General features: G+C 36.6%; 1 protein-coding gene and 1 pseudogene across 3 annotated transcripts in view; one reads left to right on the top strand and one right to left on the bottom strand.

Moving 5' to 3' along the window:
• SLC4A10 (solute carrier family 4 member 10) overlaps positions 1-24,436 on the bottom strand; it is a 210,272-nt gene that overhangs the window by 38,942 nt on the left and 146,894 nt on the right. For all 3 annotated transcript variants that reach the window (XM_087435291.1, XM_087435292.1, XM_087435293.1), the window contains one exon: positions 2,621-2,726. In XM_087435291.1, the coding sequence (XP_087291417.1) occupies positions 2,621-2,726 (106 nt within the window). The remainder of the gene's footprint in view (positions 1-2,620; positions 2,727-24,436) is intronic.
• LOC106801530 (ribulose-phosphate 3-epimerase pseudogene) lies at positions 18,729-19,359 on the top strand (annotated as a pseudogene).

Raw genomic sequence — 24,436 nt, 5'->3', positions numbered from 1 at the left:
TATAAAGTAAATGTTATACCACTATTTTTATAAAACTAGTTGTAATAGCCATTAGCACAGTGCTTTATTAATAAAATGCTTTTGGTGGTACTGATGATTACGCTGAGGAAAAAAAACCTAGCATAACAATTAAGACAAAAAAAATTTAATGGTCTTCATTGGCTTAACAATTACAAGATTTTTTCATTATGTAGCATTCCCTTTGGTGATAAAGGCTATTTCTGGTCAAGATTAGCAATTATCCATTGCAAATACTGCTTTTAACTAATGAAAAATAGTATGAAAATTTCTGCCAGAATGTTAGCACCTAGTACAGAACTTTAAAAAAAGAAAATCCACAGTGCTGGATTTGCTTTGATTGCAAAATATTTTTCACTGTATTCTGCTTGACCCTAAAACTTTTTTTTTTTTTTTTTTTTGTGAGGAGATCAGTCCTGTGCTAACATCTGCCAATCCTCCTCTTTTTTTGCTGAGGAAGACTGGCCCTGGGCTAACATTCGTGCCCATCTTCCTCCACTTTATATGGGACGCCACCACAGCATGGCTTGACAAGCAGTGCGTCAGTGCACGCCCGGGATCCGAACCAGCGAACCCCGGGCTGCCGCAGCAGAGCGCGTGCACTTAACCGCTTGCGCCACCGGGCCAGCCCCGACCCTAAAACTTTTAATATCTAAAATTAACTCATGGTTAGCCAGATCAATTGTGCTGTGAGTCTCTTAGAAGGTAATTATTCAGGATTCGCTATTACATAAAATGAATACTATTATTTAATCTTAAATTATTCAGAGATTTTATAACACATATAGTAAATTATCATCTTAAATAATTTAGAGATGGGATTATTGGGTTTCTGCATTGAAGTGGACACCAACGTGAGGGACACAGCAAGAGACTCATTAGACTTAATATCCTGATAATTTACAAAAGGGAAATACAGATGGAAGATACACTGTTGAATGGATCAACCACAATCCCATGTCTAAATTCTGAATAACGATAGCATTCTTTCTTGTTCAGCTCATCATTTCTTTTACTGGTCAATTTAAATGGCTATCTGAGAGGAAGCAGTCTAGTAATGTTATTTTTCTAGGGGAAAATAGAACAGAATAAATGTTAACTATAACAGAAGAAAACAACAAGAGTAAGTAAAGGCTTATTCTAGAGAAAATGAGTACGGTAAGAAAAAAGGTAGTAGGGGGCCGGCCCCATGGCTTAGCGGTTAAGTGGCGCGCTCTGCTACTGGCGGCCCAGGTACGGACCCTGGGCGCGCACTAACGTACTGCTTCTCCGGCCATGCTGAGGCTGCGTCCCACATACAGCAACTAGAAGGATGTGCAACTATGACATACAACTATCTACTGGAGCTTTGGGGAAAAAGAGGAGGAGGATTGGCAATAGTTGTTAGCTCAGAGCTCGTCTTCCTTAGCAAAAAGAGGAGGATTGGCATGGATGTTAGCTCAGGGCTGATCTTCCTCACAAAAAAATAAAATAAAATAAACTTTAAAAAAAAAAAAGAAAAATGGTAGTAAAATATAGGTCAAGATAGAATTTTAAATGGAGGGTAAATCATTTGATTTTGATTCTGAAAGAAAACATATAATGGGGAAAATTGAGAAAATAGGCACTAGGTTAGTGGTCTTATAAGAATCACGTTTACAGTTTTATAATATTTGTACAACAAAAAAGATTTCTACATGCCACTAACTGGCTCACTTACTAATGATGTATGTTTCATAAAATGAACTAGAATTCATATAGTTTTATGCTGATAGTGATAATGGGATTTGAGCTTATATAGGTAGGTAAAGTGGCAGAAACTCTGGATTGCAATGTTTGTAACTGGGAAGAATAGAAAATAAACTAGGACGACTCAGATTTTAATATTTATTAAAAGCAGAATATTTTGAATTTTTTTAATAAAGAGGTACACAAACATTATAAGAGATTAAGAACTGAGAAATGCAGCTATGAGGAAAAAAAAGAAATCACAAAACAGAGGGAAGCCAGAAAAAGTTCTTAAAAGGTACAGGATTTAACCTGGATAGGTGAAAAATATATTGCCAGCCCCTTTGTTAAGCAGGAGATAAGAAGAAAATGGAAGTAAGAAAGCCTTTCCTGAGGGAGATGCCAGAATTTTGTTAAGAAAAGTGACTTTTGCTCTTCCCAAAGACTTCAACATTTACACTAAAATATTAACAAACATCCCCTCCCCCTCAGCATATTCTGAACAGCTGGAGCAGTGTTCCAAGAGTAAAGTAAAAGCGTTCTGGGTTCTTTACACAGAAGGCCGACTTAGTTCTGCCATATGGTTTCATTTAGGTCAACACCACTCTTATTTAATGTGCTTTCAGTTAACCTAGTCATATGACACTGTATATGTGTGCTTTTAGAGCAACTCAGGCCTACTATTATTAGAAAAATTTAATAATAAAAGAAAATCCCAGTTTACTGATGAATACTTGAAATGAATGAAATTAAAATTAAGACAAAACTATCACTTTTACAATAGTATGCATTCAAAACAGTTTAATCTACTCACAATAACTCATTCAAAATGTCAACAAAAGCCCTTATAGTAATAAGATTCAAGATATGACTTATTTTTCAATGTTTCACTTACCGACACAGTTAGGTTCTCCCAAATTATGTCAGAGGCAGAAATATTGGACTCTTTCCATTCCTTCAATGTGTCATTGCTAGGATTATGTGGTTCCACACAGTTACACCTGAAAAGGGAAAATAGTCTCTTTTGTGAAATAAGTATTTTTTTTGTCAATGTACTCAAAACAAATGTGTAATGGGTCCTTCTTCCCAGTCTTAGCCTTCCTCCATCTGAGAGACAAGTAATTAAGTCATCCTAAACTCAAGGACACATTATTTCCAGAAAGCAGGATAGATATATTGCTAGGACACTAGACCACTCTATAAGGTTTCCTGGAATGAGGGGTCTTCCCTCTCTGTTCCAGTCAGAGGAAATTTTTTAAAGCGTAGTTTAGAACACAGGGCTGTTGGGGTCTTTCAAACCGGGATGCCTTCCAGACCTTACAATGACCATTTACCCCTAAATTATAAGTCAAGAAGAAAAAATGATAAACATCCAAATCTATTATTATAATTTACTTATTTTTATTAATATTGTACAACCATATCATATTTAACTCATATTCTTAAGATCATTTATAATTTTGCTATGTAATTCAAAATTAAAGCTAGGTTGAAGCAAGAATCCTAGGTATCTCAGGATATACTGTTCTTTGTGATGAGTGATAGCCCTATTAAAAATCAAACAATCAATACACAAAAGTTTTTTGAGTACCTATATAAGGTAACATGGTGAATGCTAGGTGGGGGTAAGAGCAGAGACAATAAGAAAGAGTTGGGCATAGTGGTATTATTATGTAATAGGAACTAGTTTTTAACCTCATGTTCTTGATAACTTTACAAATAAATGAGAAGAAGACAAGCAAAGATTACCAACAAATTAATGGTCTAGATGTTAACTTGAATTTACAAATAGTTTGTTTCCAAAAATTCATTCATAAGCCTACTATTTGTCCTTCAGAAAGCATTTTCTTATAGAAGCATTTTATAAAAATGGTGGTTGGGCTCCAGATTAACCCACATACATTATATAACTTGAAAGTTAGTTAGACTCATGTTTTAGTGATATTAATTGAAATGTAGAACCCTAACTACCATTTCTAACATTGTTTTTATAGGAAAATATCTTACAGTTTCTACTTGGTAAATCCCTCTGCCTGAGCAACAGTCTCTCTTGTCTTCTATATCAGGAACTTAGTTTATTCTCTACCACCACTCATTCATTTTTCAAAGAGTATTGAGTGTATATTATTGCAAGAAACTCTACTTGACTTGGGCAATACAGACAGGCATGGTTCCTGCTCTCACTAAGGGAGGTTAGAGGATTCCCCAGCTGGGTTCACTTGGGGCTGGGCCTCTACGAGGACAGAGGATTCCAGTGAGAAAGTTGGTGACAAGGGTTTTAAGGGAATGGGATACGGAAGCATAGCTACTCCAGGCAGCTGCAATGACCTCCATGATAGCAGAGGGAAGAGCTACAGCAAAAGGGAAACAAAGGCACCTGAGACGCAGTAATAGACATTAATAAATCCAATTGATTTAAAGCTATAGGCTCCTAAGTCCCAGATTGGATATACATAGTGTCTTAGAACACAGGCCTTTGTGTCAGAAAGCTCTGTCCTTTACTGGCTGTGTGGCCATGGGCAAATTATTTAAGCACTCTAAGTCTTGGCTTCCTCATAAGTAAAATGGGGATAAAAATGCTTACCTAGTAGAGCTATTTTGAAGAATAAGTAACACAACACATATTAAGTGCCTGGTTTAAATCTAGTCAGTTTTGAAATTTGTGACTGCTATTGTCATGAAGATCATCATCAATATTATATTCTGGTTCATTTTTCATCTTTCACAAAATGCAATAAAACTGTTAACTTTCACCTTGATATAACACAAAAAAACAGTAGGCTTTCTCTAATATTCTGATATTCTTTTCATTTTCCTTCCAATGCTTTAAAGAGAATTTAATTATGACCAGCATTAGAACAATTTGGCTACTATCACTACAATCTATCAAAAGAAACAAAATTCCTGCTTTCAGTTTTGATTCTGGGTCATCAGGTCACTAGGAAAATATATTAAAGATAATATATGCACACAGAGAGAATAATTTAGTTTTAAAAGAGCTTAAATTATTAAAAAAGAAATAACACTAAAACTATTAAGTTGCTAAATATTTTCTAAAATTAAGAATCAGATTTAGCTTCTGGTTTAAGAAAGAGGACTGAATACACATGTTTATTTTCTCTCATTACCTAGAATTCATTAAGTAAAAGAATAATATAAAAAGAAACATAGGAGGAAACACAAGCAAAAGAGAGATGTAAATAAATGGAATATGAAAAGCATATGAAAGCAGGATGTTTGAAAAAGCAGAACAGAGTAATAATAATAGCAATAGTAGTACTTTTACATTTAATCCTTAAAATAATCCACACGAAAATATTGAGGCACAAGTGACTTGGCCTAGGTTACACAGCTAGAAAAGTCAGAGCCAGAACTTAAACCTAGGCAGTCCACTCCTAATCACTAAAATATATATCTCCTTCCAAGTGCAGTAAAGGAGGGACCTAGACTTCCCAGTAGAATCCCAAGGAAGGTCTGGACTAAGAGAAGGGCTCACACTCAACGAGAAGTAGAGTAAGAGGTGGAACTGAAAATATGGGAACTAATTGAGAGTCCAACTACATAACAGTTGATTCCAGAAATCCTCTCCCCACTACTATATACTTACACACATACTCCTTCTCCATAGAATGGCATCAGACTTTTCGCTCAGTAATACTATTAACATTATGAGTCAAAATTATTTTGAACCTAGAGTTATATATTGAGCCAAACCATCAAATCAAATGTAAGGAAGAATAAAAAAGGTTAATTCTTGGTAGATTTCAGTTTTTCTTGCATGCATCCTTAATTAGAAAGCAAATTGATAAATAAAAAGGAAGATACGGGATGAAGAAAAGAGTGGTTCCAACCTAGGAAAGCAGTGAAAGAACTCTCAGAATGACAAATGTGTGGTAGAGCTCAAGAGCAAATCAGGGAAGGAGTGACATCACAAGATGGCTGACTAGAAAGTCCTAATCCTCATTCCCCTGCAGAAACACCAATTTAATGAAAATATATGGACCAAAATACTGTGATGAGAATTCCAGAATCCAGTTAAGATGTTGCAGTACCCTAGGTGACCACAGAGCTGAGAACAGCCACATTCAAGTGGGTAGGAAGAACAACCGCCATCAGCCCCTCCTCCAAGCTGGCACAGCTCAGCAGTGGTGGAGAGCACCCTAGCTCATATTTTTCACATTAGGGGGAGAGAAAAGAGTAGAGGCTACATCTGACATTCCAGCTCTTCAGAGGGCTGCCTGAGGGACTGGTTTCTGTCTTTTCTCATTCAGAGTACTATTGGAACCATCATAGTTTGGATGCCTAGGTGCACTGAAAAAAAAGACGAAAGGGGAAAGTGGATTGCTGTGACTAGGATGGCTCAGTGAGATGAGGAGAAAATGAAAAACTTGAGGCTTCTCCCTCTGGAAATAGTAAGAGGAGTATGGCATGTGTTTGGTGTTCAAGCTTTTGGGAAGAGTGCCCAAGGTACAGGTATCTGTCTCACCTGACTCAGGGTACTGATGGAGAGCCAGCATACTATGGATACCTGGTAGTCTCTGAGAACAAGGGAGATCAGGGCAGCTTGGTATAGAACTAGAGAAATTGTAGTGCCACAGACAGACACCAGAGGGAGCAAGAGATTATGAACGTCTAGAAAAATAAATCAGCAACCGTCTCTAACTGAGAAATTGCACACACAGGCCCAGAGAAGTTGCATTCCCCCCCCACAAAAAAAAAAGTTACAGAGGCCTCCAGAATGTCCAGTCAGGTGGCTTAGTAAGGGTCTTCAGCTGTACAAAGCCAGTCCATAAAGACTAGGAGAGGTGACTGTTATTTCAAACATACCAATCCCAACACAAAGTTATGAGACATATGAAGAAACAGGGAAACATGGCCCAAACAAAGGAACAAAATAAATCTCCAGAAATTTATCTTAAAGAAATGGAGGTGTATGAATTACCTGAAAAGGATTAAAATAGCCATCATAAAGATACTCTATGAGCTCAAGAAAACGTTGCATGAACAAAATGAGATTATCAACAAAGAGATACAAAATATTAAAAAGAACCAAACAGAAGTTTTGGAGCTGAAGAATACAATAACTGAACTGAAAAATTCACTAGAAGGGTTCAACATCAGCCTCAATCAAACAGAAGAAAGAATCAGTAAACTCAAAGCAGGTCATTTGAAATTATCCAATCAGACAATCCAGAAAAAAAGAAAAAATTAATAAATAGAGTGAAGAAAGCCTAAGGAACATATGGGATACCATCATGCAGAACAATATATGCATCACTGCAGTCCCAGAAGAAGAAGAAAGAGAATAAGGGACAGAAAGCCTATTTAAAGAAATAGTGGCCAAAAACTTCCCAAATATGGGGCAGGAAATGGACATCCAGATTTAAGAAGCCCAACAAACTCCAACGATAGTGAATCCAAAGAAATCCACATGACACACATTATAATCAAACTGTCAAAAATCAAAGACAGAGAGAGAATTTTGAAAGCAGCAAGAGAAAAGCAATTCACCATGTGCAACAGAACCTCCATAAGACTATCAGTGGACTTTTCAGTAGCAACTTTGCAGGTCAGATGGGAGTGGGATGATATATAGGCATGCCTTGGAGATACTGCAGGTATGGTTCCAGATCATCAAAATAAAGCAAATATCACAATAAAGTGAGTCACACAAATTTTTTGGTTTCCCAGTGCATATAAAAGTTATGTTTATACTATCCTGTAGTCTATTAAGTGTCAATAGCATTATGTCTAAAAAAGACAATGTACATACCTTAATTTAAAACTACTTTATTGCTAAAAACTGCTAATCATTACCTGAGCCTTCAGCAAGTCATAATCTTTTTGCTGGCAGCAGGTCTTAAAAAAACACAAGGTCTGTGAAGAGCAATAAAGCAAAGCACAATAAAATGATTATGCCTGAAAGTACTGAAAAAGAAAAACTGTTAACCAAGAATACTATATCTGGCAAAATCATCCTTCAATAATGAAGCAGAAATAAAACCTTCCTAGATTAAAAAAAAAAAAATGCTGAGGAAGTTCATCATCACTACACCTGACTTTATAAGAAATACTAAAGTGAATCCTTCATGCTGAAACAAAAGGATGCTGAACAGCAACACAAAAGCACATGAAAGTATAAAGTTTGCTAGTAATGGTAAATATAAAAACAAATACAGAATACTGTAATGCTGGTTGGTGCATAAATCACTTTTAATTCTGGTATAAAAGTTGAAGGACAAAAATATAAAAAAATTGTACAAGGTATAGTATACTAGTATAAACTAGTATATAAAAGTATTAAAAAGAAGATCTAATTTGTGACATCAATACTGTGTAAAGTGGAAGAAGTAAAAGTTAAGAGTATTTGTACGCAATTGAAGTTAGGTTGTTATCAGCTTAAATTAGATTGTTATAAGATGTTTTATGTAACCCCATGGTAACCACAAAGAAAATACCTGCAGAATATACACAAAAGAAAATAAGAAAGAAATCAAAACATGTCACTACAAAAAATCAAAAAAACATTAAGGAAAAAAGAAAGAGAGGAAAACAGGGACAAAAATGCTACAAAACAGACAAAAAACAATTAACAAAATGACAATAGCAAGTCCTTCCTGATCAATAACTACTTAAATGTAAATAGATTCAACTCCCCAATCAAAACACATACAGTGGATGAATGGATTAAAAAAACAAGATCCAACTATAGCTGTCTAGAAGAGACTTTTAATTTAAGGACACACATAGGGTAAAAGTTAAAGGATAGAAAAAGATATTCAATGCAAATGGTAACCAAAAGAGAGCTGGGTGGGGGCTGGGAGTGCTTAATTATATCAGACAAAATAGACTTTAAGTCAAAAACTGTCAAAAAACACAAAGAAGGACACCATATAATGATAAAATGGTCAATTCACCAGGAAGATACAATAATTAAAAATATATATGCACTAACAGAAGAGCACCCAAATATATGAAGGAAACTTTGACAGAATTGAAGGGAAAAATAGACAGTCATGCAATAATATTAGGAGATTTCAATATCTCACTTTAAATAATGGATAGAATCCAGAAAAAAGATAAATAAGGAAACAGGGGACTTGAATAACACTATAGATCAAATGAACCTAACAGCATACACAGACCATTTCACCTAACAGCAGCAGAATACACAGCTTTCTCATGCACACACATGTTAGGTCACAAAACTAGTCTTAATAAATTTAAGAAGACTGAAATCAATACCAGGTATATTTTCCAACCACAATGGAATGAAACTAGAAATCAATAACAGAAGGAAAACTGGAAAATTCACAAATATGTGGAAATTAAACAACACACTCTTAAACAACCAATAGGTCAAACAAGATATCAAAAGGGAAATTAGAAAATATCTTAAGACAAATGAAAATGAAAAGACAACATACTAAAACTTATGGGATGCAGCAAAAGCAGTATTGAGAGGGAAGTTTATAGCAATAAATGCCTACATTAAAAAAAAGGAAAAATCTCAAATAAACAATCTAACTTTAAACCACAAGTAACTAGAAAAAAGAAGAACAAACTAAGCCCAAAGTTAGCAAAAGGAAGGAAATAATAAAGATCAGAGCAGAAATAAATTAGAGACTAGAAAAACAATAGAAAAGATCAATGAAACTGTGTTGGTTTTTTGAAAAGATCTACAAAATTGACAAACTTTTAGCTAGACTAAGAAAAAAATAGAGAAGACTCAAAATTGGAAATGAAAGAGGAAACGTTATAACTGATGCCACAGAAATTAAAAGGATTAGAAGAGATTACTGTGAGTAAGTATTTGCCAACAAATTGCATAGCCTCGAAGAAATGGACAAATTGCTAGAAACATGCAATCTACCATGACTGAATCATGAAGAAACAGAAATTCTGAACAGGCCTATGTAACTAGTAAGGAGATTGAATCAGTAATCAAAAATCTTCCAGCAAAGAAAACCCATGACCAGACGGCTTCACTGGTGAATTCTACCAAACATTTAAGGAGGAATTGATGTCAGTTCTTCTCAAACTCTTCCACAAAATTGAAGAGGCAGGAGCACTTCCAAATTCATTTTATGAGGCCAGCATTACCCTGATACCAACACCAGAAAAATACACTATAAGAAAAGAAAACCACAAGCCAGTATCTCTGATGAATATATATGCAAAAATCCTCAACAAAATACTAGCAAACCAAATTCAATAGTACATTAAAAGGATCATACCTGATGACCAAGTGGGATTTATCCTTAGAATAAGGATATTCCTTATCCAACCAAGTAAAAATGGCTCAACATTCAAATATCATTCAGTGTGATATACCACATTAATAGAATAAAAATAAAAATCACCATGATCATCTCAATAGATACATAAAAAGCATTTGACAAATTCAACATCCTTTCATGATAAAAACACTCACCAAAGTAGGAAAATGAGAAAAATATCTCAACATAATAAAAGCCATATATGACAACCCCACAGCTAACATCATAATCAATGGGGAAAAATCAAAAGTTTTTCCTCTAAGATCAAGAACAGGACAAGATGCCCACTCCTGCCATTTCAATTCAACATAGTACTGGAAGTCCTAGAGCAATTAGGCAAGAAAAAGAAATATAAGGCATCCAAACTGAAAAGGAAGAAGTAAAATTATTTCTGTTTGCAGATGACATGATCTCATATGTAGAAAACTCTAAAGATTCCACACATAAAAAACTGTAAGAAGTAATAAAAGAATTCAGCAAAGTTGCTGGATAAAACATCAACATGCAAAACTCAGTTGAGTTTCTATGAACTAGCAATGAACAATCCAAAAAGGAAATTAAGAAAACAATTCCATTTCAATAGCATCAAAAAGAATAAAATACTTAGGAATAAACTTAACCAAACACATGAAAGACTTGTATGTTTAAAACTACAAAACACTGCTGAAACTAAAGACAACACAAATAAATGGAAAGATATAAATGTGTTTATGGATTGGAATACTTAATATTGTTAAAATGCCCATATAATCCAAAATGATCTACAAATTCAATGCAATCCTGGGGGCCAGCCCCATGGCATAGTGGTTAAGTGCATGTGCCCTGCTGCTGGTGGCCCAGGTTTGGATCCTGGGCACACACCAATGCACCACTTGTCAGGCCATGCTGTGGCAGTGTCCCAAATAAAGTGGAGGAAGAAGGGCACAGATGTTAGCTCAGGGCCAGTCTTCCTCAGCAAAAAGAGGAGGATTGGCATGGATGTTAGCTCAGGGCTGATCTTCCTCACCAAAAAAAAAAAAAAAAATTCAATGCAATCCCTATCAAAATCCCAATGGCATTTTTACAGAAATAGAAAAAATAATCCTAGAATTTATATGGAACCACAAAGGATCTTAAATAGTCAGAACAAACTTGAGAAAAAAGAATAAAGTTGGAAGCCTCACACTTTCTGATTTCAAAGCATATTATAAAGCCAGAGTGATCAAAACAGTGTGATACTTGCTTAAAGACAGATATATAGACCAATAGGACAGAATAGAGAGCCCAGAAATAAACCCTCACCTATGCAGTCAAACCTTTGACAAGGATGGGAAGACTACACAATGGGGAAACGATAGTCTCTTCAACAAATGGTGTCGGGAAAATTGGATATCCTCACGCAAAAGAATGAAATTGTACCCTTTTATCTCACATCATACATAAAAATCAACTCAAAATGGATAAAAGAATTAAATACAAGAGTTGAAACTATAAAATTCCTAGAAGGAAACAGGGGGAAATCTTTATGACATTGGTCTTATTGTACAATATTTCTTTGATATGACACCAAAATCACAGGCAACAAAAGCAAAAATAGACAGTGGGACTACATCAAACTAAAAAGATTCTACATGGCAAAGGAAACAATCAACAGAGTGAAAAGGCAACCTATGGAATGGGAGAAAATATTTGCAAACTACATCTAATAAGACATTGGTACCCAAAATATATAGTCCTACAACTCAATAGCAATAAAACAAATAGCTCAATTTGAAAATGGGCAAAGGACTTGAATAGACATTTCTCCAAAGAAGACCTACAAATGGTCAACAGGTATATGAAAAGATGTTCAATATCACTAATCAGGGAAACACAAATCAAAACTAAAATGAGATATCACCTCACACCTGTTAGGATGACCATTATAAACAAAACAAGAGAAAATAACAAGCATTGGTGAGGATGTGGAGAAACTGGAACCCTTGTGCACTGTTGTTAGGAACATAAAATGTTGCAGTTACTACAGAAAACAGTATGTAGGTTCCTCAAAAAATTAAAAATAGAACTACTATATGATCCAGCAATCCCACTTCTGGGTATTTATCCAAAAGAATTGAAACCAGGATCTTGAAAAGATATTTGCCTTCCCATGTTCATTGTTCACAATAGCAAGAGGTGAAAACAATCTAAATGTCCATCCACAGATGAATGGATAAAGAAAATGTGGTATACACATTCAATGGAATATTATTCAACCATTAAAAAAGAAACAAGGAAATCCTATCACACTCTACATCACAGATGAACATTGAGGACATTATATTAAGTGAAATAAGCCAGTCACAGAAGGACAAATAGCACATGATTCCACTTATATGAAGTATCTAAAGTAGTGAAACTTATAGAAACAGAAAGTGGAATGGTGGTTTCCAGGGGTGAGGGAGGGGGAAATGGGGAGTCGCTGTTCAATGCGTATAGAGTTTTATTCACACAACATGAAAAAGCTCTACAGAGCTGCTGTACAACATCCACTGTCCCGTACACTTAAAATTTTAATAAGGAGACAATAGGATAGAATTATTGAATTTTTGGTAAAGCTTGAGGATATTCAAGCACAGAAGGCAAGAGAAAAGGAAAGCAGTCAGCAATTCTAGAAAACAAAAAAGACTTTCCAAGAAAGGCATGTTCCAAAGAGGAAGAAAACAAAAATATGGAATGATTTTGAGCAGCTCATGAAATGCTGAAAAGGAGAATTCATTGGACCATGATGTTAAGAACATTGTTGGTTTTTTATTCTTCAGTATATATTTTTTGAGTTATTTTCTTAGTAGTAGCTATTAGGGCTTACCCCATACATCCAGCTTTAGGCTCCACTAATTGCTGGCTCATTACCCTATTGTTTTTGACAGTAACCTGGGGTATAAATTGCTATGGTAGTCTGATCCAATTAAACTCTAGCTCCTCCGCAGTTGAGATCATTGTCTGAGGTTTTTCTCACCCCAGGAGGGCTCTTCTTAGCTGTCCCTTTCCCTGGTTCTCTCTGGTATACTAGCTGGCCTAATGTTTAGCCTATATCTCTCATAAAGCTACCTACTATCTCCTCTTAATTGCTTTCCACCGAAACTTCCATCATTTTTGAGAGCACATTTAGGTTATACCCTGTTCCAAATAAAACCAGTTCCTTTGGAAAGAGCTTCAGAGCTCCCCCTGGACAAAATCTCTGAGGTTTGGCTCAAGAGCTGGGGGCAGGGACAATGGCGTGCTTCCTTCTGAGTGACTCCTTGCTTTAGGAGTAGGGAGCTGGGCAGGGGCAGCGATCAGGGTCTTCTTGGCAATTGGGGCCTTGGTATTTTCAGCTGTCCCTCCCTGAGGTAGAGCTTCCACCCTATGGATGGGGGCTGGGCGAATGAAGGAAGCCCCAATCTCTTGGATACACTGACTTGGAATTTAGCTTCCTTAACACATGCAGGGGTGGGAGTGGGATGATAAATGCTGGCAGTCTGCCCTTCTTGGGAAGCTACCGTTGCCTTCCTCTGCGAACTAGGAGGAAAGGGAGCCCTGTGTTCTTGGCTATACCTGCCTAGAGTGAAGCTTCTGTTATACTGAACCAGGAGGTGGGTAAGGAGGAAGTGGGTTGTGGCTCAAGTACCCCAGACTTGCTGTTCTCATCAAGATTTAATAGATTTCCTTTAATAAATGTTTCTTCATTGCTGCATGCCCTTAAGACAATTTCTAGAGACTTCAGGATAAAGGCTACAAAGTCCAGAGACTTTCCATTATTGTTTTTTAAAATGATTTTCACCAGTATGGTTGTTTCACCAGAAAGAGGGTCTTCAGAGCTCCTCATACCAGCATTCAGGAAGTACAGAACATTGTTTTTTAAATGGCATAGGAATCATGATACTAGAGCCATAGAGAAAGAAATGTAATAACTGCACACTACTTGGCTTTAGAGTGAGCAATATTTACGTAGCTATAGTTATGTAAAGGTTTTAAAAATGTGGGGTTTTAAAAAAATTTTAGAATCAATCTTTAGGCAAATTATTTAACACTTAACTATGGTTACAGAATAAAAGGTATGTTAACAATCACTACAATAGAATCAGGGGTGGGGAGATAGAAGGAGGAATAGGGAGTTGGAAGGAAAGGTGAGAGTTATTCATCTCCTCTTACAAGGTAGGGAGTAAAGAGAACTATCTGAGGCTGATGGAACAAGAAATGGAAGTTCATACATGTTCTTTGTTAATTTATGGTTACAGAGGTTATAGGACTGTTGGAATTTAGGATGTGATACAATTATATTGCAAGGAGAGTTAGAGTGAGAAGGAAGGTTGGAGGTAAGAGTAGAAAGTGAGCTAAATCCATATTTATAAGAGCACAAGTACATCAGTCACATTTAACATTGGTAAACCAAGAAATAGTAATGTAAGCATATTATTTAGAGATATGTAACTACCATCAAAAATAAAAAAGTTTGTTAAAAGTGTTGCCTTTGAGTGAACTGGTGCTTTAATTATAATCTTTCTATACTATTTGCATTTTTCAGGATGTATTTGGATTGTTTTGATAATAATAAAATATATTTGGAAAAAAAAATTGGTCCTCCTTGTGGCAGCTCTAAATTTACTTTCTTATTTCCATGTGTACAAATTATCTCAAAGTCCAGCCTGTGTCTAGCTTTGTCTTCTTTTCTCTTTTAAAAATTCAAAAAGTTGGGGGCCGGCCTGGTGGAGCAAGGGGTTAAGTGCGCACACTCCGCTGCGGCGGCCCGGGGTTCACCAGTTCGGATCCCGGGCGCGCACAGATGCACCGCTTGTCAGGCCATGCTGTGGCGGCATCCCATATAAAGTAGAGGAAGACGGGCGTGGATGTTAGCCCAGGGCGAGTCTTCCTCAGCAAAAAAGAGGAGGATTGGCAGATGTTAGCTCAGGGCCCATCTTCCTCACCAAAAAAAAAAAAAAAAATTCAAAAGGTTGCAATCATGGGGAAACCATTCCAGTATCTCTCTTAAACATATCATACCCTGCTCGATTAGAATTGTATGCTCAAGCTATTTGGATTATTTTCAACAGTAGAAGGCAACTTATCATGTCATCACTAATGTTCAAAAAATGATCATCTTAGGTAGTATCTGTCTCTGGCTGCTTTTAAAACAGGTTATTTCTCAATGTCATTTTCATTATAGTTAAAAGCTTACTGCTTCTGTGACAAAAAAACATGTTAAACTTGCTTTTTGGTTGTTAACTTAGTATATCCATCCTGTCTAGATTCTGAGATAAACAATGTTTAAATAATCATTACCATTTCTTTTGGCATCTTGAAAAATGATGTTTCAAGATTCTATTTGTAAGCATCATTAAAATAATGTCAGAGTCAGCATTTACTTGCAGCCATAATTACTTTTCCACTTTAGTTTACAAAAACTGCCTTATATCTTTTTCCATGTAGATAAGCACTATAGAAATACTAAGAATATGAAGATTGTTTAAAAATCATTGTACAAAATTAATTATTTGTGGATGTTGAATACACGATACTTTTGCGGCAGTCTATGTGTTAGACAATCTGTGTGCCACTTCAAATCCTATCAGCCCCACTCTTCTTCCAGCCTCCGCTGCAGTGACCAGTTCTGCACAGGCTTCAACTGGTCACTTTCGAGTGCAACCCCTTGGTGCCTTTCTTCAGGCTGCACCATGCATCTCTTGCTTCCTGCTCTTATACTGCTGCCATCCTTAACTAATGGGTGATAGGGGCTGATGGATATATGCTTCCCCTTTTCATTCCCAGGGCAAACAGTTGTGAGGTGCATTTCAAAAGCCTTCTTTTTTTTTTTTTTTTTTTAAATCTTATTTATTTATTTATTTTTCCCCCCAAAGCCCCAGCAGATAGCTGTATGTCATAGCTGCACATCCTTCCAGCCGCTGCATGTGGGACGCGGCCTCAGCATGGCCAGAGAAGCAGTGCGTCAGTGCGTGCCCGGGATCCGAACCCGGGCCGCCAGCAGCGGAGCTCACGCACCCAACCGCTAAGCCACGGGGCCAGCCCCTCAAAAGCCTTCTTAAATAAAGATCCCATCAAATCAAGCATCAGTCACCTGTACTTATGACCAACTAGATAACACAATTTCTTAATGGTTTTATCTCCTTCTCTAGATCACTATATTAGTCTGCTTGGGCTGCAATAACAAAATACCATAGATTTGGTGTCTTAAACAATAAAAATTTATTTTCTCACAGATCTGGAGGCTTTAAGTCCAAGATCGGGGTGCCAGCATGGTTGGGTTCTGGTGAAGGCTCTCTGGCTTGCAGATGGCCACGTTCTCACTGTGTCCTCACATGGCAGAGAGAGAGGAGAGATCTCTTTCTCTCTTCCTCTTTTTATAAGATCACAGTTTTTCAGATATGGGCCCCACTCTTAGGACCTCATTTAACCTTGATTATCTTCTCAAGACTATCTCCAAATGCAGTCACAATGGGAATTAGGGCTTCAACATATGAATTTTGAGGGGACACAATTCAGTCTATAGCAATCACTCTCCCTGTTCTTCACTCCTGCTCCTTAAGATCAATTAACCGTCAAGGAAACCTCTGTATTAGGCTATGCTTTCAGGGGAACCCAGGTTACAATATGTTTTGTTCTATATGTGTGACAACCCAGAAAAAAAGGATCCCTTGAAACCTTAGTCATGAAGGCATTATGCACAATGCTTAATTAACTCAATAAAAAGTTAATGAGTTTCATGCAAGACACCATGGTAAGTGTAGTATTGAATAAGATAGACATGATCTTGGTGGCTTTCTTTAAATGCAGGAGACAAATACTAAACAGTCAATTACATAATTATATAAATACATTGTGAAATGTACTATAAAGAAGTCTAGGCTGCTAAGAAGGTAAAGAAAACGTGAGCCACACTTTGAGTCTGGGTGCTCAAAGAAAATTTTAAGAAAATGAGGCTTAAGCTGAAGTTTAAAAAAGGAACAAAATTTAGTAAGAAATGGTGTGGGCAAGGTGATGGTGTGGTTAGTCTTAGTTATGCAGCCCTCAGATAAAGTCCATATGGTTAACTGAAAAGATCAGATCCAGGCCTATCTAGCATAATTGTAGCTCAAGCTCTCAAGGAATGACATTAAAGGAAAGTACTCAGGTCACTGAGATGTCTTCTACGAAGAATCAGTGGACATTGCAGAGAATTGTGGTAGGAAAGATCCTGCATCTGGCATCCACCAAAAGGAAGTCCAGAAGACAGATCAGGTGAGTCCTGAAGTTCTGGAGCCACCACAGATGCCTAATCTATGTTATCATGGATATAAGAGCTGCATCGTACTCCCAGACCTGATTTCTGAGTCTGAGGTTGGGATCCAGGGACAAATTCTCACGTGAATAACCTTTCCATACCTAATGAAGATACCTAGACTCTGGTCTAGGGACCAACAATTAACAGTAGAGCTCTCAGTAGCATATCTATAGTCTGAAATAAGACGACTACTTAGTAAAAAAAGTAGAACCTAAAGTATCCACATTGATCTTCCAAGTGGAGTCTGATACACCTATAGTAGCCTCCAAAAAACTGTGGGTTGTGTCTAGAATGTCTTGTCCTGAATATCTGGCTCCAATTTTGCAGTTGTGCCAGGATTAGATGAAAAAGCATTAGGTGAAAAAGCAAAGCTCGGGCCGGCCCCGTGGCTTGGCGGTTAAGTGTGTGCGTTCCGCTGCTGGTGGCCCAGGTTCGGATCCCGGGCGCGCACCGACGCACCGCTTCTCCGGCCATGCTGAGGCCGCGTCCCACATACAGCAACTAGAAGGATGTGCAACTACGACATGCAGCTACGTGCTGGGGCTTTGGGGGAAAAATAAATAAATAAAATTATATTTAAAAAAAAAAGAAAAGAAAAAGCAAAGCTCACAGACCTTCAAATGTCTTGTTACTGTTCATGCTCATATACGAACCTGCCAATCTGTATCTGGAAGCCAGTTTACTAGTAAGAGGCAGTGTGTTCCCATGGTGGGAAATTCCCCCAAATTGAACTTTCTGTGACATTATCTCAGAAAAAAAGGCCCAACACCATAGGAGTTTGATGGAAAAACATTTTCATACTCTGAAAATTTGGTAAAATAAGTTTATTGATGATAAAAAGAAATTAAAATGCAAAATAAGGAAAATATGCCAAATTTCTTGTGGGAGTAACATAATAAGAGAGAACTAGCATTAGAGTAGATTTATACATTAAATGAGTACGTATGCATATACATATATGCGTACGCATAGAATTTTATTTGAAAAGAAGAATTTTATTTGAAATAACAGAATTTATTTTAAAAGAAAGTTGGGAACAAAAACATTTATTAGCCCTTTGATCCCATTTATGTCACTAACAAAAGGCACATAAATGGAGACTTGAGGTTGTTTGCATATTTTAGCAAAATCACTAAAGAAGTCAGCTCTTCTGTTATCTTACCCCATCCAAGTAACAAAAACAAAGCAAAATGCTAGTCCTGATTCATTTGAATAATAGGCAAGTAAACTTAAGACATAACTGATTCTAAAATAAATTCTTAAAAGCTATAACTCTTGCCTTTACTTTGATTTACACTGGGGAAAGTTAACCATTATTTCAAAAGAAAATTTAGTCACTGCCTAAAGATTAAAGTACTAACACACACACACACACAAGATAAATCAGGATGATGCTTTCATCTTGTCAGAGGAATCGTGGGGAAACTTGGCTCTTGGGAACCAGTACCATGGTGTTCAGCTGTAAGATTGGCCTGTCCATCCTCAACAGGAACCTGGTCAATTTGGGAGCTGAGTACCTCAGGATGCTGGCCTCCAGAGCCAATTATCTGCACCTGGATGTAACGGTGACTACCTTTCGTCACCCTGCGGTAGAGTGTCCCAAAGCAGCTAGACCAGGATCCTTTCTTTGACATGCATAGTATGGTGTACAGGCTGGAACAGTGAGTAAAGCCAGTGGATGCAGAAGGAGCCAATCAATATACCTTTCATCGTGAGGATACTGACAACCAGAGGCTTTGATTAAAGACATTTAGGAGAATGGAATGAAGGTTGGACTTGCCGTCAAACTAAGTACAGCTGAGTATTTGGCAGCATGGGCTAATGTAGATACAGCCTTGGTTATGCCAGTGGAACTTGGGTTTGGAGGGCAGAAATTTATGGAAGATGTGATGCCAAAGGTTCACCGGTTGAGGTCAGTGATGAAGTGGGTCATAGCGCTATCCACAACTGTGCAAACAGGGGGCTAACAAGATTACGTCTGGCAGTGCTGTTATGAGGAATGAAGACTCCAGATCTGTGATCAACCTGTTAAGATATACTCACTCAGAAGCTGCCCAGAAACATTCTCTTCATCGGTGACATCTCAAGGAGCCCAATGTTTCTGCTCCTGAAATTTCCCTTTTACTGGAAAACAAGAATGTTGACTACCAAATCATATTGTATGAGGCAGTGCTGCTTTCCTGAGCACTTATTCATTCCAATGACTAAAACTCATTGTGCAAAATAGTCTAAGAGGTTAGAAATTGGAGTGTATACCTACATTTTTAGTGATGGAATTTAAATATCAGTGTGGTGAAATACCCTGTTTTTCCTGGGAGACTTGATTTTTACATAGAGTAAAAATATAGCTGTACTAAGATTATAAACAGAAATGTATCTTAATGCCTAAGGAAGGCATATCAGCTATTATGAAAAAAATGATTTTTCTGCATTTCTGAAAAGAATTTTCTGTTGTTTCCCATGTTTTCCAAAAGCAAAGGAAATTCTTATGTTTTTTCTATTTTGTGTCATTTTGTGATTTGTGTATATCCTGGATAATACGAGTAGAATGGAACTTATGAAAAATATAAGCTTGGATCTGCCTGGGATGGCATACCATATTCTTCCTGCATCTAAAACATCTATTTCTTCCTTTTCACTTTATAATCAATACGTAAAAACTATTTTTAACATGTGTGAAGCCCAGGGGTTTTCAGGTGGTCTGTTCTAAAATATAAGCATTGATTTTATCAGGGTGTTTTCTTCATCAGCTTGGGTGAAGGCACAGATTATTCAGTGATTTTTTTCCCCCACTTTCTTAATGCCCCCTACCATTCTTAAGGACTTAAATAAGGCTCTTGCCTTAGTTCTGAGTAGAAAGAAAAGTAAAGCCTCTGTTTGGAAGTAATATTGAGCTGAATCTTGACTCTGCCCCTCTCAACCTATTTGACACAGTCACACAACCTCTTTGAGCATCTATTAACTCATTATGCGTCAAGTGTAATTATAACAACTGTGAAGGGTCATTTGAGGTTTAAATGAGGTACCGTAATATATGTAAAGCTTCTAGTACTAGTCCTAGAATTTAGTAGATGTTCAATATAAAGTAGCTATATCATTATATAAGTTTATGTGGGTTATAAAGTACTTTGATATAATCTCATTAAATCTACAAGTCAATCCTAAGACTGGTAGGACAGGTGTTTTTGTCCCCATTTAAAAATGAGAAACTGAAGCTCAGCAGTAGGCTGGTACCATGGAAAAGATCTAGTAGGGCATAGGATTTCTGGTCTGTACTCCTTTTACAAGTGGAGCCCATGGGAGGTGGGGTGGGCAAAGGAAGCTTGTTTTACTTAACATTGTCTTATTTCCAGTCTAACTTTATTCTATAGCAGAACCAGATGACTAAGAATATTCTGGAACTATGGATATTGGCCCCAAAGATATATACTGTATTAGTCCGAGAAAGACCAGGTAGGTTAGGAGATGACAGAGTACAGAATTAATCCATAAACTAAAATAACTATAACTGTGCTCCAAATTATACTCAGAAAACAAATACATTTCAACCACTTTATTCTTACAAATACTCTTGTTGTATAATAAATACGGCAAGAAATTTTTTAAAAAGAACAGGTATCTAACTTTTTTTCTGCATAAATTGTCAGAATTTGAAAAAAATGTAAAAATAAATCTTTTAAAGGTTAAGTCTGGGGCCTCCAACTTTGTAAGAGATATTTTCATTATTCCTGAAGTTTTTAGATCCCTGGGGAAGGTTCTGAGAATAAAGTATATTGAAGGCAGTGAGAGGGAGGGACAAATATGCTACCTGCCTTCTCCTCCCCACTGGGAATCCCAGCTAACTCAGCATGTGGGAGAGAGGAAGCAGCAAATGACTTGGAGAGCTGCTCAGAAATCTGCCAGGTAAAACTTGAAGGTCCTCCTGATGGATGGCGCCCAATCCATTGGTCAGGGATCCCTAACTTAGGGCCATGTGAACATGTGCCTGGTTTTTGAAACTGGCATATGCTCCCTCAAGTCTCCTTTTTAGAATCATAAAAAGTATTAAAACTGCTACAGAGATTAGAATAATTATTTCAGATATTTGCCTAGGTACATATATATGCTATGGTTCAGGTTTAAATCATATGAACATACAGAAGAACTGCCTCAAATCCTTACCCAGCCATGTCATGAATTCAAATAATGATAACATAGATGACTATTGTGTAGTCATGCTACCAAAAAAGAACATAGTTAATATCACTCATTAGGAGTAGTAGTCTCTTTCTTGTTAAAGTAAATTAGTAATATATTGTGTGAATCTGTTATCAAGTGGCAAACATTCTACTTCGTAGGTAGCTAACAATTAGAATTCTCCAAGTTGGTCATTCTGCTAATTTACCTCAGAAAATAAAAGCCCAGCACCATAGTTTAATAGTGAATTATTTGAATATTCTGACAATTTAGTAAAAATAAATTTATATATGATAAAAGGAAACTAAAATGAAAAAGAATATATGGCAAGTTTCTGGCAGAAATAACATAACAAGGGAGAAAGATAGCACTATAGTAGACGCATGAATTCATCTATGTATAAATGTATGTGTGTGTGTATATATATATGTATATGCTTTCTCTAGCTACTGTATATCTATGCATCTAGATATGATATGCATACAGCTACCATATGCATGGCAGGATGCACTTTGTTTTCCAGTTTAATAATTTGATTTCTACATTTTATAGATGGAGGAAACTAAGTGATAACTTATCCAAGGCCATACTGATCAAATTTGAATCCAGGTCTGCTTGACCTTGAAAACTCTGCTCTTTTAACTATAATATGCTTCCTCTCGATGTAACTCTGTGCCATTTCCATCACCATAGCCAGAAGAGTGAGATGGCTCCAGAACAAATTAAGTAATCTACATTTTACTTTGTGGTCTTCTCAGCTTCCCCTTTCAAGACCCCTCTCCTTTAAGATATTCCTCTAAAACACCCTGTAGCCCTGCCCTCATATGATGACAACTATACCACCACCACCCCCAGCCCAGCTGTCCAGATTCTTCTCATGTTTCTCATAGCCTCATCTAAACCTGGCCACCGAGCTGGCATCACTTCTCCATTCACTTTGCTTGCTGGGTGCACCATTCCCTCAGGGCCATGGTCTCTGTTTTCCAAAGTGATTGTACTGTGTTAGTGAGGACAATGGCATAATGTGTTACTCTATTCCTGGGAGTATATTTAAATTTCATTAGTGACTTTTTAAAAGTACTAAAAAGTTTGGTGTAAAAATGGAAAGCTCAGAGGAGAGACATTTGTTTGGAGAGTTGGCTCTATAGGACATTACTCACCTATCTATACCTCATTATCAGGCCTATCTCTCTTAATAACAGTCCTCATTCATAAATCAATTCCAAAGAGGAAAAATACATACTTGAACCTAAAAGATTTATTTGATACATCACAGATATCATGTATAGCCAACCAAATCACTGTTCTTTCCTGAGTCTGCACCTCTGATATGTGAAATCTCAGCAGAGGCAGTACACTTGTACAGGGAATTTGAAAAAAATCTCTGTGCCAACCCTTGGTGGCTCAAAGAAGGCTCTGTATTTAGATCTTATGTTCTTAAACATCAAAAGCAGGTATTCTAAATAAATAAATCAAGACAAAACAAGAAAAATCCCACTTTCCTGTTTTTCACCTATACTGATGAACTTAGTCCAAATAGCTCCAACTCAAAATTACAAAAAGAAAAGAAGAGTAAAGAAAAAGAAATAAAACTAGTGACAGCAATGTGAGGAGATGGAAAATAAACTTGGAATAAGTTTTTCGGTTAATTTCATCTAAAATAATTTTTAGTGACTGCCCACAAAAGGGAAGTATTAATGCAAAAAACCCCAAAATCTTTAGGTGCATAAGATAGCCCGGTGCCTAGGACACCGGGCTTTGGATTCTCCAGCCAGAGTTCCTTTCTCATTCAAATCCAAGCGCTTAGCTGAGTGACCTTGGACAAGTTACTTAACATCTCTATATTTCAGTTTTCTTAAAGTGGAGATAATGACAGTAACCCATCTCACCTCACGGGGTTATTATGAGGGTAAAATGAATAAATATAGGTAAAAGCACCTAGAACAGGTTCTGACATAAGTAAATACTAATGAGGTGTTAGGTATCATCATTGTTGTTACCGTTGTTACTATAATTGTTGCTACCACCAGCTCATAGACTGGAAAGTCCAGCAATTCAAAGGCAAAAGAATGGGCAATATCTGTACTTGTTTTTACATTTTTAAAAACACCCATATAAAACGCCAATAATTTTGACTTGTGGTGTTGGATTGTTTGGCTTAAAATACACTCTTCACTAAACTTCTCTTCACTGCCCAGAGAAGCGTGTGCTCTAAGCCATCTTATTTATTTAAATGGCTACAGAGTGATTAGATAAACATTATAATTAAATGCCCTCATCCAGAAGTCTCTGTGTTTGTTTGAAGGCTAATGGAGGTGATCAGTCTTCCTTAAACGAGAAAAGCCTGTGGCTGTCTTCTGGAAAAACATAATTTGGTAGAACTCCCTTCACTGTTATTACTAGTTTTAGTCCCTGAGCTACAGATGCTCTCCTTTGCCTTTGTAGTTATTATTAGTATCTTCCTATGTGCGCTGAACAGGAATGGTTTGTGATTCATTTTTTTGAAGTCTCTTGATTGACTAAATTAGCCCCCAGAGTGCTGGGTGGCAAGTTAGGTATCAAGATAAGGCATAAAATCAGAGAATTATGACCTACCTGTAGAAGCCAAATATGTTTTTATGCTTACTCTTTTTTCTTTTTCATAAAGTATTCTGAATTACAAAAATAATAAAACCACACTACAGAATATTTATATAATAAAAAATGAAAAAGAAATCTCTCATAGTCTTTCCACTGTTACTGTAATGTTTTGGTATATTTCTTTCAGTAGTTTTTCTTATGTATATTTTCAACATATTTATGAGCATACAATGTTTTTAATAATTTTTATATAGCAGTAAAATGTAAGCATTTTCCATGTTGCTACATTACTCTTCATAACTACCATTTTCAATGGATGTGACATAGTTTACTTACTCATTCTTTTATTACTAAACATTTAATTTGTTTCTTTTAAGATGATTATTTAAATAATACAGTG

The sequence above is a fragment of the Ceratotherium simum genome, chromosome 9 (genome assembly GCF_057802395.1).
Source record: "Ceratotherium simum simum isolate JZ-2026a chromosome 9, ASM5780239v1, whole genome shotgun sequence".
In the NCBI taxonomy this organism is placed as follows: domain Eukaryota; kingdom Metazoa; phylum Chordata; class Mammalia; order Perissodactyla; family Rhinocerotidae; genus Ceratotherium; species Ceratotherium simum.
Note: the sequence above shows the minus strand (reverse complement) of the source record. Positions and strands in the feature narration are given on the sequence as shown.